This window comes from Humulus lupulus, chromosome 7 (genome assembly GCF_963169125.1).
Source record: "Humulus lupulus chromosome 7, drHumLupu1.1, whole genome shotgun sequence".
Lineage (NCBI taxonomy): Eukaryota > Viridiplantae > Streptophyta > Magnoliopsida > Rosales > Cannabaceae > Humulus > Humulus lupulus.
This window is the reverse complement of record NC_084799.1, coordinates 182,502,698-182,521,236: the sequence shown is the minus strand read 5'-3', so window position 1 is coordinate 182,521,236 and position 18,539 is coordinate 182,502,698. Positions and strand designations below refer to the sequence as shown.

The window sequence follows — 18,539 nt, the reverse complement described above, 5'->3', positions numbered from 1 at the left end:
TGCTTATATATTTTACTAAATTAATTATTCTTGTGGAAAATCCTGATCTTCACATTATTACTTTATGGCTATGAAATTTCTAAACGAGTCATGCCAAAATTGTCGATTAAATATATATAATGGGGAGTCATTAGGAAGACTTTAATGTAATATGATAAAATTTAATTATATTGGAATAGGGGTAGGGTTATTTTAATCATTCAATGGATTTTTTGTTAAAATTATGAAAATCAAATAAATAACAAAAAATAAAAATGATCTTGAGTGATTTATTTATATCCAATAACAAAAATAGTGAGATTACACTCGTATCGTGTAACTGAGAAACAAAAAAATACAGGGAACAAATCAAATTATTCACTTTAGATGGATTAATTGCATAATCACTCAACAAGTTGCCGAATGTAAATGTAAGCAAGATAAGTAATTACATTTGTTACACTATATATCCTCATATAATGTATCTGAATTAAATCCAAGTTGTCGAATGATGTTCTATGTTTTTGGTGTTTTCCATAGTTTAATTGTAGATACCAATTAGTACAACAAAAACTTATTCAATATCATATTTATTAATTATGTACTAGTATACTATTATGAAAAGTGAGTTAACAAGTAGAATAACAATAATTTTGGAAGAAATTATATTTGATACCATTTGGTTGGGCTAAAATAATAATTGATAAAAACATATAAAAAAACAAAATAGTATCCAGATAAATCAATTATTATGAATAATGGAGTAGATATACAAATATTGTTTATGGAATTCTCCTTAAAAATAAACTATTTAATTTTAAATTTATGTAATGCAAGTTTCCATTTTGAATTGTGGAACCGACCATTTTTCTATAAAATTTTTCTATAAAACAGTGACTTCAAGAAATAAAACCAAACTAAGTAAGGCAATAAAATAGGTTTAAATTGATTGTATTACTAACATTGTATGTAAGAGATTTGTATTTAAGTAAAACATAATAGGTATAACTAAATGGAAAATAAAATAATAATGTTTGTTATTTATATTTTATAATTCGATATATTAAAGTTTATCTAATAAATTGATAATTATTGTCTAGATAATGATCATGTAAATCGTAATTAAATTTAATACACACGGAATGGTATTAACTGAAAATCATACAAGCATTCAATATATACGTTACACCACCTACATTAGGAATTTAATAATTACATTATATTATATATGGCAATAATATGGTGGGGAGGTGGAAGAATTGTTTTGCCAATCAAGTGAATATGAAAGGGAAAATTATAAACCAAAATTGTTGTGATGAATGTTGGAATAATTCATTTAATTTCGTAACGGATAGCAACACATAGTGGTTATATGTTCCATTTTTTGCAAGGGTGAGATTGCGCGAACTCAATTAAAAGGTTCCAATCACAGTTAATTGGCCATATCAGATGAAATAGGAACTACGAGCATATTTAAGTACTTATTAGTGAACAAACATCATTGACATGTGTTTTAAACTTGTACGGTTAAAAACTATCAAAGCAAACGGTACAACTAAAATATACATGTAGATGTTCATTGCAAGATTACGAAGATTGTACGATGCTACGCATACAAAAGTCCTCCTATTGGAGTCGGAAACATCAACCATACAATAGTCGTGCTATTTGAGTCTGAAGCACTACACATATAGAAGTATTAACCATTAATTCATATTAGGAAAAGTCCGATGTTTTTGGATACACAGAATGCATTAATACAAAACAACCTAAAAGGTACTTCTCTAGGTTTTGAAGTGCAACACTAAACTGACTTACGGGAGAGTAGTCTTGGGGAGAGGCACAGTGTCATAGTAATTTGTTTAGCGGTCAACCCCTTCTCCTTATAAGCACCTATTGCAGCCCCATATGTGGCTGGTGGGAGATGCTCGCATATGTCACTCAGCTTCTGGTTACACTTAGCCAGCTCCTCCTGGATTGTTCGCATGTTAGCCATTGTTATTGCTTGGAAGATATCAGGGCTCATGTAGAGCATGGGCTCGTCCAGCAGGTCTTCGTCATACACAGCAGCATGAAGGCAATCGTCTCCAACGCGGCCACCTTTCCCTGGCCTAACAGTATTGGTCTGATTGTCTGGTTTAGGGCGACGAACTCCTGTGTTTTTTGGTAAAAATTTTATTAGAAAAAAGTGTTTTTAGGAATATTATTATAAGTTAGGTGAGGAGTGGAGTGACTACAAGTCCCTTGAACATGCAAAGGGACGAAGTTAGCTAGTAAAGGAATGTACCACTTGAAGTTGGTGTGCAAAAACATTGACTGAACTTGGGAATAAGTATGTACCTTGCTTATGGGTTGAACCAAAACCAGTTGGGAGATTTGACTGCGACTTACTGGTATGGCGAGGTTCTCGTGGGCCTAACTCCTCAGACGAAGCGGTGAGATCAACGACAGACTCTTTCCCCCTCCTGTTTAGAATACAAGGGTCTGGGAAGGAGGACGTCCGTTTGACATATTCGGTTTTCTTAGGACGGATATCCGGTGGCACTTCGTAGGAAACTTGAACTGGCCTAGAAAAGTCAAAGTAACCATCTGATTTCTAGGAATCAGTAGAATTATTGGGGATTCCTCTACCAAAGTCGCCCATTCGAGATCCTTTCTGTGTGGAAGCCATCGACATTGCAGAGTGTGTGGGAGGTTAATTGAGAGAGAGAGAGAGAGAGGATAATGGTTATGCAAGGAAGAAGAATAATGGTTTTTGTAAATGAGATACTGAAATTGTGGCCAATGGTGTCGATTTGTGATCAGACATTAATGATAGGTGTCTAATCTCCTCCCTTACGTGTGCATGTAATAGCTTATTTGAGAAGTAAACAACATATCATTAATGGAAAGGAGAAACGAATGATTACGGTCGCCGCCTGTCCATATGCTTTGATTTAAAGGAGAAAAGCTAAATATGAGGTTGGATTCTAACCCCCATACATGTGGCATCACAATTGTCATATTTTTATTCTTTATTTAATAGAAAAGAAATAAACAAAATTATTAACTATGTATTTAGTTTCTCAAAATTCTGTCTTTTCATTTTTTTTTTGGTTCAACAAATAATGATAACCTCATCGTTTCTCTCAAAAAAACTCACCGATTTGTAGCAAAAAGAAAAGACTGAGTAAAATATTTATATTTTTTTTCTAATTGGATTATCACTTTAAAATGAAATGAAAGTATTATGTTGTAATGTTAGCTTACATTTCTTTGATCCTGTATGGAATTGATTTGTATGATTTATTTCGCAATTATCAAGTTGTAATTTTAGTTCTCAAACTAATTATCTTTTCTTGACCCGAGTCTCATCCCCGAACCATAATTCATTTTTTTCTCACTTTTTTAGTTCTCTCTCGAATTTGAACTACTTTTTTTTGTACATACTCAAATGAAAAAACACCTTTTTTTCATTTTTCTTTCCTTTCCTTTCTACAATTATATGAAAGTTTATTTAAAGGGAGAGAAAATTTAGAAACAAAATAGAGATTAAAGGCAAATAATAAATTTGATTTCAAAAATTTGTATTAATGAGATAAAAACAAATAGTATATATATGCCACCTGCACGGTTTTGACTTTCTTGTTAAAGATTACACCAATTACACAAAAATTAAATATAAAAAATATTGTAGACCCAAATCGTGTAGCATCCCTTTGTTGGTCATTGGTCATCTTTTTCAACCAAGAACCTCTATTAAATTAATAGATAGGAAAAAAATTTGGTGGTTGTTAATGGTTATTTTATTTAATTTTTTTGTTAAAAAAAATATGGGTAGGTAATCATTTGGTACCCTATATTTTTGTAAAGTATCATTTTGATACCTTGTGTTTACAATAATATTCATTTGGTACCCAATATTTTGAAATCGTACATACTTGGTACCCTGTATTTTAAAATCGTATATATTTAGTACCCCAAACTCAAATTTAATTAATAAAATTTTACCAATTTAATTAAACTGTTGTCAATTATATAATTTCAAATTTAAATTTAATTACTTAATTACATATAACTGATGATAGTTTGATTATATTGACAAAATTTTATCTATCAAATCTGAGTCTAGGGTAACAAATATGTATAATTTTAAAATATAAGGTACCATATGAGCATTATTGAAAATAGAGGGTACCAAAATGATATTTTGCAAAAACATAGGGTATCAAATAAGTAAATTCCCAAAAAAAATTGTGTCGTAATTTCAGATAAAATGTCAATATAAAATGGAATAGGAGAGATAATAGACTAGTAGAAAACATGAAGAATAAATAGAATAGTGTATTTTTGGGTCCAACATGATTTGCACGAAAATAAATCAATTTTTAAATTTTTTATTTCAGGTCTCAATTATAGCATACTGTAAAAGTACTAATTAATTATTAGGGTAGATAACCATTTAGTACCCTGTATTTTTGCAAAATATCATATTGATACCTTGTGTTTACAATAATGCTCATTTGGTACCATGTATTTTGAAATAACACGTATTTGGTACCCTATATTTTGAAATCGTACATATTTGATACCCTAAACTCAAATTTAATTGATAAAATTTTGTAAAGTTAATCAAACTGCTCTCAATCTTATGAGTTCCAAATTAAAATTTAATTACTTAATTACATATAACTGATGGCGATTTGATCATATTGATAAAATTTTATTTATCAAATTTGAGTTTAAGGTACGAAATATGTTTGATTTTAAAATATAGGGTACCATATGAGGATTATTGAAAAAGGAACATACCAAAATGATACTTTGTAAAAACACAACGTGCCAATTGAGTAAATTCCTTTATTTATTATTATTGAAGTAGCTAGATATGCTTTGTATTATTTTCACCTTGTTGCAATTGTCAAATTTAGTCATACATTTGTAAATTCTATGATATTGCTCATTATTGTGTAAATTTGTTGTTACATAATATTGAGATGAAATTCTTAAAGCCATAAGTGAAATGGTTGTTACATGGCTGATTTTAACACGAATAATATGTTTTGAGGGTTACAATATCTATTGGGAGGGTGTTGGAACCGTTTGGAAAAACAGCACCAAATTATGTGCTAAAAATGGTCAGTAGCCGCGACCACAACATGTTGGTCGCCGCGTCCTATAAGACAGAGAGCAATGGCCGCGGCCACTGATGTCCTTGGCCACGGCCACAAGTATTTGTTTTTCATTTTCATATTCTTCTTCTCTATTTACTTATATTTCTTGTTTACAGTTGTAGTATTTTGTTCTTATTTGTTTCAAACAGTTTTGCTTTATTGGTGTCTTTCGAAAGATTTTCCACCATATCCAATGGTGTATAAACAAGTTATTACGAGTTGTAATATATTTAGATTTTATTTAATTACTATTATGATTTAAAATGAATAGAAATACAAAATTAATATAATTGATATAACCATCTTTTTTTTATGTGCTTACGTGTGGTGGAATAATTTACTGTCATTATTTCAAATATGAACAAATATATTATTTTTGTTGTTTATAATAATGTGTTGATATGTATTTTTTAGAATATTTTTTGAAATTAAAGATATTTTATCAATTTTTTTAAAATGATTATAAAATAAATTTAAATTATTATTTTTTAAATTAATTAAATATTATTAAACAATCGATTTATTATTATTATTATTATTAGATAGATGCCAGCAACACACCTTTCAGCTATTTATTCAGTCACATTGCAATACGTTGACACGTGTAACTGAAAGACAAAAAATGGAACTGAAAGACTTTTTTTTCTTTCTTGTTGAAGGTGCTTATTCACTAAAACAATAATTGAAAGACAAAAATTACCATTAATGCTTATCAATTTTTTTTTGTTTTTTTAAAAAGATATAGCCAATTTTTGTTACACGTAGTATATATAATAATTTAATAATAAAGTACATTGCTACGTCCAATTAATTGCTAAACCAATTTTTATAAAAAAAATATGGGAAAATAAACCTATAAAAGTGAAAATTCATAAAAAAAAACTATTGATTCACTTTTTTTTTTTTTTAAAAGTCATATTTTGGCACACTCTAATAAAAATTTCATATAAAATATAATTTCCTTTTTATTCAACGATAAAAACTACATTATCTTATTTAATTGAGTTTATAAATTGTTTGACCTATTAAAGTCTCACTACCTGTTTGGACCATGTATTTTGATAAATTCATATGTGGATCTTGTGATTTGCAAAATGGGTCAAATTGACCCTTAAACCCAAGTTTTATGAAGAAAAAAATAAATAAAACAACTCAGTTGTTAGAAAAAATGATTTTGTTCTTGTTTTAAATTATTAGTTTGGTGAATTATTTGTTATTTTAGCTCAGAAAGTTTTGACCAAAATAAAGTTTACAGTTCTATTTGAACCATTTTACAAAACACAAGGTCCAACACATGAATTTAAAATTGTGATAGAAAAGCCTATAATCTTTCTCAATAATCATTCATTTCTTTCGAGTAAAAAAATAGGAGAAAATATAAATTTACATTCTCATCAAAATATGCTACTACATTGAAAATTTAATTATGTATTGTAATATCTCTTAGTAGCAATAGTCTATAATAACTTATCACACCTGTAAACTTATAAAACTGCAAAGAATGAATAATGTCATTGGTCAATAACATATTCACACACATTTAGGAAAATACCGTACAAATTTAAAAATTTTGTATTTTCTGTTTATATTTTATTCCTATGTTGTTATATTATACAAAATTTATAGTATTAATAACACACAAGTACTGAGTTATTTTTTAAAAAAATTATAAAGCTAAAGCAAAAATGTTCTGTTTTGCCGCGTCCTATGTGGAACATGGAGTACATGGATATTTTATTTTCTGACCCTGCAACCAAATCAGAAATGGAGATTCAATTTGAAATTTTCGCCGCTCACTTTTCATTACTGTATCATATATTTCGACGTTGACAAGATTTATGAATGAACAATTCAGGTCCCTAAACTGGGTATGGGGGTTTTGTACAGAAAAATTCCCTTCCCAATGCTGATACAACTTCCAACCCCCACGTACTTGTCCCCCACAAAACCCCACGTGTTTTCATATATGTGAGAAAGAGAAAATATAGCTTCCTTTTTTTTCTTTTTTTTTTATCTTTAACTTGAACCGATCACCTCATCATCCCTCTCCTCAATGGCCATGCAGCAAGTTATTAGAGATGGTCATTGCAAAATATATAAGTACTCTCATTGTCCAACCGTAGTCGGAATTGTTAAAGTACATAGTAACTACATTACCATCATCGTCATTCAGTGGTTGTACAGAGTAAAGACATATACTAAGGCCATAATCGTTTCGTGCTAGCTAATGATGACCCAATGTTCAAAATGAGGACAACCATAAGATTAAACAAAAGAAAACATTACTTGGCAATGGCATTGCATATTCAGAAAATTAATTTAACATAAGTTGTCCAACTCTGCCAGGCACATATCCATGACCTGAACACTCTCCTCCATTTTCTGCACAACCGCCTTTGTCACACCCTCTCGGCTTGTTTTTTTTGCACCTTCTTCTGCCTCCTTCAGAGCTGTCTTGAACCTCCCTAAGACATCCTCCACATAATTATCAAAGTCCCAAAAAATACGCAGTCGTTTTCCCTTGGGATTCCCCTCGGTCAAGGGTGTTTTCTGCCGTGTTTTGAAGGTTGTCATTGTCAAACCCTTCCCTAATTCCTTCTTCTCCACTTTCACGCAAGGAGGCAGCGTGAGAACGTCACATTTCCCCCTATCACCACTAGTCTCAATGTTTGCCACTGTGTCGGAGTCCATATCGGAAACAACTTCGCTTGTTCCCTTGACAGGGTCATCGATGGAGGTGGCCATTCCAAACTTAGGTCGTCACAAGTGGGTTGGCAGAGTGTATGTTACTAAGTTCACTGTTCATTAAGCTTCTTGCTGTGTTCTCAAAATATGGATGGCCAATCCCGCCCATGTATATATAGTTCGAAAACCATCTACTGCTTACAATATACCAATATCAGGAAAGTGTAATGTAGTACGGGTAACTGACGAGTTAAATTTTTTTTATAAATAATAAATTATATGATCCATGTACACCCTATGATATAAATATTTATTTATTATTTATTTTCATCTATTTTTTGTATTTCAAATATTACATGCAAGTAAATACTATTAGATGAAATTGTTATTAGTGATTTTGCTTACGAATTAACGACAATGTTTTATTATGATGCTGAATATATATTAACAATTATTTTTTACGAGGACCATATACTAATTTGTTGACTGTGTAATGATCTGAGCTAAGGCATCAAACTCGAAAGAATGGGTCTTTTCCGATGCATATGTGTGTTATTTGAGTCTTAGCTGCAAGCTCGAAGATAGTGATATTGGAAGATTGAGCTCGATGAAATCACTTACTGGCTCGATGAATCACAAGTATATATCAACACTTTATTTTTACGTTTCACCTGTTGACCCTCAAATTAGCCAACGACGCAAAGTCAAACAGGAAATAGCACAATGCTTGAAAAGATAATCTAATGGAAAGGAAAAAACACCTAGAATTATAGTGGTTCGGCCCCAGTGGTTGGTAATGACCTACGTCCACTTTGTGATATTGTTATTATAGAATCCTCAAGTTGTGATCAAAGAACTAGGGTTCTTGAGTTTCACAGACCTTAGGCGTAATACAATCAGATGGTAACCACTCACCTTAGTTCCTTTTTTCTCAATCTTAAGCAAAAAGGCTAAAATATATATCAAAAAGTCCATTCCTTGAGCTATTTCATGCATATTTATAGGCTCAAGGAGGGTTACATATGATAACGTGTCTTATCCTATCCTCAATAACCGCGTTTCAAGGATAATTATCAAGAAATATTCAAATGCAGTTAATATTAGATTACAACTTAAAGAGAAATAAATCGGGCTTCACGACCAGCTTGGTCGTGACAAACATTAACTCCGATAAAGAGGCGCGCTTCTGATCAATAGTCGAACAGCACCTCTGCCCTTTAATTCTGCCACGTGTCAATCTACATGCAAGTAATCTTTGCCACGTCATCAGTGACCTTTTTTGGGTAAACACTACCTTTCACTTTAATCGATATAGTGACACCCCTTTTAACATCTTACAACTTTGCTTAAGTGTCGTGGTCATTTAAAATGTTTAACTTTATGTAACACCCTATTAATTAGGGTTAGGGTTCGTCACCACGTGCGAAAAAACTTAAAATCATCATAAGCAATACGAACATCCCAAAACCTAAACTCAATCTCTAACCTAAATCAAAACCTAATCATTGGTTTAAAAGTCTGCAAAAAAATAAAACCACAGCTGAGATTTACCAAGAAACAGAGCAATAGCTTACCTTCAAGAAGATTCGCGACCTTTATATTTTCCCACTTCAACCCCAACTTCAAACCTCCATATTTTGAGCATCCCTTCCTCAGAATTCAGCTATACCCCCGAAGTGGTAGAGAGAGAGAAGACCAAGAAGTTCAGATTGTGTTTCTCTTTATGAGTAAACAGCTTAATTCCCCCGGGAGGATCGCCTCGTGCTGGATAACCCAAATACATCGACATAATGATGTGGTCACAATCATATATCATACATACATTCAAATATGTCATCAATGGGCCAAAATTATGAAAATGTCCTACTAATAAGATATGGGCCCACATTCATGTTTAATGCACCTAAACAAGCCAACATAGGCCCCGTTTGGAATGGCTTTTTGAAAAGCCCAAAGCACTTTTTAAAAAAGCTATTGACTAAAAAGTGTTTGGTAAAATAAAAAAAATAGCTTTTTTAGGAATTTAGGTTAAAATTATAGCTTTTTATCAAAGTTGGCCCACACCAACTTTGAGATTTTAGCTTATACGGTAAGCTGAAATTGTGGTTTAATGATATTTTTTTTGGACCAAAATACCCTCATTTAAATTAGAATTATTAGGTCTTCTTTTTCAATTGTTAAATCTTCTTCACCTTGCCTCACCATTTCTTCTTCCTTCTTCCTCACGATCTACACTTCTCTGTCAAAAACTCCAGCACAATCAAGTCAAGGTATTTCTCTAACTTTTTTTTTGAATGCTATATTAAACACAGATTTATTAAAGGGCATTATATATATATATATTGAATGCTTGGAGTGTTGGGAGCGGCACGGAAAAATTCCGATATGTGTATGCAGATGCATCCAATTTTTGATTGATTTATGCTTTCCATAATTGTTTGCTTGGAAAGAGAGAGATGCAATGGAATGATAGCAAAGATCCATATACATATACAGAGTAATGTAAAAAAGTAAAGAAAAAAGTAAAAGTAAAAGATCCATATACATATAGCGTGTGGTTGAATGGTCAAGACATTAAGAATATAATGGAACAAATCATTCTAGCCACTTTTTCTCTTTATAAAAGAGAGAAGAGTTGTTTGTTTAGCTAGAAAAATGAGGGTTAACATGTGAATAATTCATCATCATCAGACATGTGTGCTTGTGTTTGTATATTATATTAAGAAAGGATTTTATGAGGATTAGTTTAATACTTTCAAATCTCAAACATATAAAAATTTAAATAAAAGGGAAAGTAAGAGTAAATAGAAAGAACACACCCAACAGTTTATTTATCCTTAGTAGAATTGGACACTCCATCTTATCTTACTACAACAAAACAAGAATCTTAATCAGTACAAAAAGTAGTGTATAATATTTTGTCTAATGAAACAAACAACTTGAAAACCTTATACAAATCTATAATATATCTTATATATATATATATAGTCGAGCTGGGGATATATTTTGTCTAACAATATCTATAATTAAAATAATTTTATTTATGGTTGTCTGCTCTCTCAACCGAGAAGTGGACATTAAAAATACAATTTTTACATTCAAAGATGAATCATTTATGGTTGCCATATACATAACAAAAATATATTTTTAGTTCTTTTATTTTTACTTAATTTTCTCACTTCAAAAGTTGATTTATAGTAACCTTTTTACATGTATATGAATGTACATATGTGTGTGTTTTATCTTCTCCCAAGGGATTCTTTAAGAATAGTCTTGAAGTTGGATATGTTGAACTTTAGTTGAATTATTTAGTTTTACATAGATGGTAGTGATTGATAAGAGTTGTTGCGTATATGGATACATCATTCTACTTTTGTATTTTTTTTATACTTATCATTTCACTTTTATTAGATGGAAAATGAAAATAATATTTGCACCAAGAGTGACGTACCAAGAAGTAAAGCAATATGGAATTCAGAGAGTTTGAATTTTTTCTTAGACTTCTGTATCAAAGAGGTTGATGATGGGCATCGTCCTACTACTTATTTAGATAAAGTTGGATATGTAAACTTGATTACAAATATGAAGAAAGCAACTGGAAGAGATTACACTAGACCACAATTGAAAAATAAGTGGGATGGATTAAAAAATGAATGGAAGCTTTGGAAGCAACTCAAGGGAAAAGAAACTGGCTTAGGATGGAATATAAAAAAGAATACAATTGATGCAACCGAAGATTGGTGGAATAGTAAATTACAGGTACATTATAATCTTGTTAAATATTTATATGAAACTAAAAGACTTTTTTTTTTCATAAATGTTACATTTAATTAACAAAATTTTTTTGTAGAGTCATCCCGATGCTGCAAAGTTTCGCATTCGGGGAATTGAACCAGAGGTAGAGGAAAAATTAGATAGGATTTTCATGAACACTGTTGCTACAGGAGAGTATGCTTGGACACCTTCATCTGGAATAATTCCATCTGAGTCTGAAAAACCTTTTAACAATATTGAAACCTTACATGAACAACTTGAGAGTAGTGACGATGATCTAGAGATGCCTAATACTGATAGATTTCTTAGAGAGAAAAATAACAAGAGATTAGCCGAGCCACTTGAGAAACAAAATAAAGCAATGAAACATGGAAAAGGAAAAATGAAGAAGACAGGGCCTTTAATGATATTTGAACAAATTGGTCGCCTTGCTGATGCTGTGGAGACAAGGAGTAGAAATATTGAAACAGCTAGAAAGGAGAATAGTATTACCGAAGTTATGAAAATTTTAAATTCTTTGCCTGGAATTGAGAAAGGGAGCAGCTTGTATTTATTTGCAACTCGCTTGTTTATCATGAAAGAGAAGAGAGAGATGTTTGCTTCATTGGAAGAACCTGAGTTGATGCTTACTTGGCTCAAGAATGAGCATACTCTGGGATAATTATAATACTATGACTTATAGTAGTAGTAGTATTTATTTTCTAAACTTTGTGTTATGACGTTAGTATATGTTTATTATGTTATTTCTTTACAGACTTTTTTTTTAAATTGCTCTCAAGACTTGGTGTTGTCACTATTTAATATAAATATGCTTTATTATGTTTTTCACTTGCATTTGTTATGAATACTTTATGGCTATTTGGCATGTATTTTATATACTCTTTAATATACACAGGTTTATTTTAAATTAGAAATAATGGCAGACACGGATGAGGAGATTGAGTTACAATCGGCGTCTATAGCTACATACTTTGTTCAACATTATTATACAACATATATTGAAAAGACACCTTGTATGAATTCTTCTCAAACTGGTCATATGTGGTTGATGGAAATATTAAAAGGACATGAAAGTAGATGTTATAGCATGTTTAGGATGGAGAAAGATGTTTTCATTAAATTATGCGATGAATTGGAAGCTAATTATGGATTTAAGGGTTCAAAGAGAATGTGTGCTCTTGAGATATTAGGCATGTTTTTATTTACATTAGGTCACGGTGCTGGAAACCGATTAACACAAGAGTGATTCCAACACTCAGGCGAGACAGTTAGTCGATATTTCAACAAGGTTTTAGATGTTTTATGTCATATGAGTGTAGATGTATTAAAACCACCAGACCCAGAATTTAAAGATGTTCCTGAAGAGATATTGAAAGATTCTAGATATATGCCTCATTTTAAGGTAAGTCATACTTTAAAATTATACAATTTTTTAATAATTTTTTTTTCTAACTAGAGTATATTTTTATAATCTTGTATTTTTTTTCTAGAACTGTATTGGCGCAATAGACGGTGTACATGTGAATGCTATAATTCCACCTGAAGATCAAGTACCATTTGTTGGTAGAAAAGGGATACCAACTCAGAATGTCATGGCAATATGTAATTTTGATATGCAATTTATATATGCATATGCTGGGTGGGAAGGTTCTGCTCACGATACAAGAATTTTCTATACAGCTTTACGTGATTCAACTTCAAATTTTCCAAAACCTCCCCAAGGTTGTCATCTAAACACATTTATAAAATATTAAAGTCTTTATAATTTTGTAATTATATTTTTATATTTTATTTGACAGGAAAATATTATTTAGTGGATGCGGGATACCCACAAATTACAGGTTTTTTAGGACCATATAAAGGCCAAAGATACCATCTACCACAATTTCAACGAGGTAGCAAACCTACTGGTTATAAAGAGGTATTCAACCAGGCACATTCTTCTCTTCGAAGTGTTATTGAAAGAACTTTTGGAGTATGGAAGAAAAGATGGAAAATATTAAGAGATATGCCTAGTTATCCATATCAGAAGCAAGTGAAAATAGTGATTGCATCAATGACCTTGCATAATTACATTCGAAGGCATGCAAAACGTGATCGGCATTTTGAGAAAATTAGAGATAATCCATATTATTGTGTAGAAGATCAAACTAATATTGAAGATGAAGATGAGACAGCTAGAGCTTCAAATTTAAATGAAATGGACAATACTAGAGATCTGATTGCTGCAAGTTTAATGAGATATAATTAAACTATATTCTTATCTATTTTATTTTATTTAAGTTTTGTATTTTGTCGTATCAAATTGACTAAATTTAAATTATTAGTTATGATCAAAATTTATAATAATTTAAAAATAGACAATATTTATGTTGATTTTTTATTTTTTAAAATTTAATTAATCATTTTATTATACGTATATATTAAAAGAATTAAATATTATAAAAAATCATTATTATTTTTAATAAAATAAAAAATAATTATAAATATGTTAATATGTATAAATTTATTCAAACAAAATTAGTTAAATACATATGATACCTATTTTGGTCATTCTGTATTTAACAGCTATCTAATAATCTAGTTTACCAAACACTTATATACAACTTTTCCAACTCACAGTATTTCTAAAGTTATAATTTACCAAACACTCAGCAGCTTTTTCTCACAGCACAGCTACAGCTGCTTTTTCCCACAGCACAGCTGTACCAAACTGGCCCATAGTCACATTATAATATAACTCACATGAGTTTGTGGCATTGTTATACGGTAACATAGATCTATGGGTCAGGTCTTAGGTTAACAACCCAAAAATTTAGAAGCTTCATATCCACATAACATGTAACAAAATCATCAGGGTAGAAGATAATTGACACTCACAGACAAAAGGTGAGATTTACTTACCTTAGGTGTAATGCCCTAAACTCCAGGTATTGAATATAGGTGCACATTTTAAACTCGCTAACCGAGTCATTTGACCATAATCGTGTAACTAAGTATGATTAGCGGTTTAGGGATTAAATTTTTTGGTTAAGATATAACGTTTCACTATAACATTTACTGTATACATTGAGATCCCAAAAATACAATTTAAAGGTTCATTACACGATCCTCGCTTGAATCCTAGTCCTATAACTCAAGTTTCCTTCGAAAATGCGATCGGGAGACGAAAGTGGAACTTAGAAGGATTGAGATTGGTATGAACGTTCTTTTTATTTCTTAACAAGTTAATTCAAGCTTAAGTAGCCTCGAACGAATCCTAACGCTCGGGGTCCCGAAAACGTCCCCGAGGGCAAAATAGTCAAAACTTACAAAATTTCCCCTGATCAAACTAACTCCCAATTTATCACAAAATATTTATTCCCATTACCCAATAACTCGACATTGCTCTAAATACCCCTTGACTCAATCTGAGTCAATCATAAATCCATTTGTAACTTTTCCACTAGCTTACATCCTAGGATCATCTCGTGCTGAGTAACCCTAGCATAACCAAATAATAATAAAGCACCACACACATATATCACATATATGTCAAATATGCCCGAACTGGCCACAATATGAAAATCACCCAATTAATGAGAAATGGGTTGACATGGATATTTAATACATCTAAACATGCATATAATCATTATATAGCACAATAAATCAATTATGGCCCTCCCGACCTCCTAATAAAGGTCATAAACCTTATTACGAAATTCGGGGCAATACAGTTATGTTTTTTAAAATCTGCTCACCAAGAACCACGTAAAACCTTTGTTATTTTTCCATTATTTTCTTTAAACACTCGGATTATGTTGATAGTGAAAAAGGTGGTCAACACTTTTATTTTTTTTTATGTTTTTTATGGTTTTATTTTTTCATCCATTTTAATATTATAAGAATATATTTATTGAAATGGTAGCTTACATTTTGAAAGAAAGTTTACTAGGGTGTATCCAATTTTTTAAGAATATATAACATATAAACAAAAAGTATTATTGTTGCTTATCATTATTAATTGCTTAAGTTAAAAAATATAAACGATCAACACATTTGGTTTATACAAGAAAGGAAAATAAATTGAATTAACTTAAGCTTTAACAAAAATAAATTGTAATTTCATAATCATAAATTTAATCATCACAGTAAAAATGGCATAAACGCTTTCACCAAAAAAAATGGTGGATTATATAAAATAATTGAGCGGTAATTCGAAAGTAAAAAGTTAAAATACAAAACGTATAAGCCCAAAAAATTGGAATGTAAAAGAAAGGGCGGTAATGGAAAATGTGTGCCATTTCAGAAAGAAAAAAAAACACTAATGATTTAACCGAAAATTTGAAATATCACCTTTATTAGTGGTCGACAGGTTGGTTGTGTAACGACCCAAATTTGCTAATAAGGCTTAAGGGTCTTGATTAGTGTGCCTGGCGGGCATAATGAGAATTATGTGTGATTTTAATGAGTAAGCTGCATGATTATGATTTAAAGCATGTTATATGATTATTTGAATATTCGAGATGCATGACTATGTGTATTAGTATGCATGTAGGCCCTGATTAGGTTAGAAGGGCATAATTTTAATTTTGGCCATTTTGGGCATAACTGTGTTGATATATGTGATAATTATTGAGACCACATTATTATGTGGATAAATTTGTGATCTGCGACTTGAGACGATCCAAGTGAGCAAATTAGCGAAAAAGTCATGGCGGGGATTTATACCCGGCTCGGGGTGAGTCTAGGGGTATAAATGTGAATATGGTGAGTATATTGGGATCTATTTTAATATCAAGGAATATAATTGGAGACTAGTTAGGTATCGGGAATTCAGCGGGAAATATTAGAGACACTCGAGGAGTTAGCGGGAATTGGGTAAAATGACCAAAATGCCCCTAAGTGGATTAAAGGGTTTAAGACTTAATAGGGAGGGCATAATAGTCATTTGGCTTACAGGAGTTAAGTATTACCAGGGCTTTATGTTAGTGGAGATTGTAGAAAGCAATAGAAGTCTGAAAAGAAAAGAAGGAAAAGAAAGAAAAAGGAAAGGGAGAAAACAGAGAGTTCCTAAGGTCGGTTTATGCTACCTTCATCAATTTCTTGAGAAACTTTGGAGCAAAGCTAAGGAAGGAGAGCTGAGTTAGGCTGAGCATCAAGAATCCTAGGCTAGGCTTGGAGAATTGGCTGAGGTTTAGCAAGAACACCTTAGCACTTGAGGTAAGGTTCTATAGTTTCCTCAGTTCCTGGTTTTGGTTTTTGAACTATGGTGCATAAGCTGAGTTTGATGGGAATTCAGGCCAAGAGTTGAGGGAGAGCAAGCCAAAGAGGTGTAGAGGTTTTCTTGAAATCGAAACCCCATTAAAGGTAAGAATTCTAAGCTTCTAACTCTGATGTTTTGACTGGTTTTGCTGAGTTTCTGAGCTTAGGGTCAGCTATGGTGAATTTTGGGATTAGAGATGCATGTGATTGGGTTTTGAGTATTTGGGGTGCTTGGGATGAGTGGAGTATGTTCATAAGGTTGTTTTTGAGTTTGGTAAAGGTTTGGAGAGGTTTTGGTTGAGTTTGGTTCGAGGAAATCGCAGGAAGGGAAAACTGGTGTTTGTCTGTCTGTGATTAGCGCTACAGCGCTAGCCTTTGGGCGCTATAGCGCTAGGCCATGCATGCTTAGGGAATTTTTCTTCTGTTTGTAGCGCTGTAGCATCCTCCCATGAGCGCTGTAGCGCTACCTTGTCTTCTTAAGGGGATTTTAGGGTTGTTTGTAAGGGTTTTTGACCAAGGGTTTGGGGTTTGATTCCACCACCTTGTTTGGTGGAACTAGGACTTCCCGGGGCTCGGGATTGGCCCTGAGGCTAGGTTTTGGACTTGAGGTTTGATGATGACTTTGGCCTATGGTTGTGTTTAGGTGAGCGCTAGGGCTCGAGGGGGATCGTGCTCAAGGAGTAGAGTGAACAAGGCTAACGAACTAAAAGGTAAGAAAACTGCACCCGGTTATATGTTTGTGATGGGACTAAGTGTTCCCGATATTTATATCGTGTCAATGATGGTATTATGCCATAGGACATGTGATAGAGGCCTAAGGGTGCCGTACACAATATTTGCGCACAGGGCGCGACTTGGCCACTGGTAGCCGAGGACAGCTTAATATTCACTGAGCTCGATTTAAGCGGGCCGGAGTCAGTAGGATAACAGAGGGAGCAGCCTGAGGGCGCTAGCCCTAGTTATCATTTGTGAACTGATATATGATATGAGATGACATGTTTAGAATGTTGAACAGTTGATTATACTGAATGATTATATGATTGAGAACTTGTGATGCGATATGAGATGTTGACTTGTCTATTAATTGCTTATGCTCTGTTGTTGTGTTTTGTTGTTGGGCCTTGGCTCACGGGTGCTATGTGGTGCAGGTAAAGGCAAGGGCAAGTTGGACTAGTCCTGAGATGGAGGGCTGCGGGGTTGAATGTACATAGCCAGCTGTTCGATTGCCATGGTCGAGGAGTGGATCAGGACAGGGATTGCCTAACTGTTTGTTTTGCCTTAACATGGCTTGTTATTGTGTCTAAACCTTATGACTTTTGTAAACGGTCTTTAAACTTATTATTTTCAGGATCCTGTGTAAACAGATAATTTTTCTTAATGAAAATGTGGCTTTTGAAACCAAAACATTTTAACCCTAGTTCCTCTATAGTTTCAGTAACACACTTTTAATTAAATGACTTGATTAGCAAGTCTAGCACTTTATAAGCACACAGTGTAACGGTCTTGGCTATCCAGGGCGTTACAACTTGGTATCAGAGCATCCTAGGTTTATGGGTCCTGAAGACTGGCTGGATATGTACATTCGCCACGAGAGACAAGCTCAACTCAGGGTTTGGTAACTGTGTATACATGATTATGTGTTTAAATGATTTGAGTGAGATATGATTGTTGATATCTGATTGACGAATAGGGAGCATGAGATAC

At 32.4% G+C, this 18,539-nt stretch overlaps 2 protein-coding genes across 2 annotated transcripts; both read left to right on the top strand.

The window, feature by feature from the left end:
* Positions 1–10,064: 10,064 nt before the first annotated feature.
* Positions 10,065–12,419, top strand: LOC133790023 (L10-interacting MYB domain-containing protein-like). The gene is made up of 3 exons (XM_062227630.1): positions 10,065–10,087; positions 11,229–11,576; positions 11,668–12,419. The coding sequence occupies exons 2-3, from the start codon at positions 11,229–11,231 to the stop codon at positions 12,250–12,252; spliced, it is 933 nt and encodes a 310-aa protein (XP_062083614.1). The 5' UTR covers positions 10,065–10,087; the 3' UTR covers positions 12,253–12,419.
* An 88-nt stretch (positions 12,420–12,507) lies between these two features.
* On the top strand, positions 12,508–13,842 carry LOC133792429 (uncharacterized). Its single transcript, XM_062230336.1, has 4 exons — positions 12,508–12,781; positions 12,911–12,993; positions 13,082–13,313; positions 13,391–13,842. The coding sequence occupies exons 1-4, from the start codon at positions 12,508–12,510 to the stop codon at positions 13,840–13,842; spliced, it is 1,041 nt and encodes a 346-aa protein (XP_062086320.1).
* The last annotated feature ends 4,697 nt before the right edge of the window (positions 13,843–18,539 follow it).

Excerpts from the sequence above, each read along its gene's own strand:
- LOC133790023 (XM_062227630.1), top strand. The coding sequence starts at position 11,229 with ATGGAAAATGAAAATAATATTTGCACCAAGAGTGACGTACCAAGAAGT. Across the intron at positions 11,577-11,667 it reads GGTGGAATAGTAAATTACAG|AGTCATCCCGATGCTGCAAA; the intron begins GTACATTATAAT and ends ATTTTTTTGTAG.
- LOC133792429 (XM_062230336.1), top strand. The coding sequence starts at position 12,508 with ATGGCAGACACGGATGAGGAGATTGAGTTACAATCGGCGTCTATAGCT. Across the intron at positions 12,782-12,910 it reads GTGTGCTCTTGAGATATTAG|ATGTATTAAAACCACCAGAC; the intron begins GCATGTTTTTAT and ends ATATGAGTGTAG. Across the intron at positions 12,994-13,081 it reads GATATATGCCTCATTTTAAG|AACTGTATTGGCGCAATAGA; the intron begins GTAAGTCATACT and ends TTTTTTTTCTAG.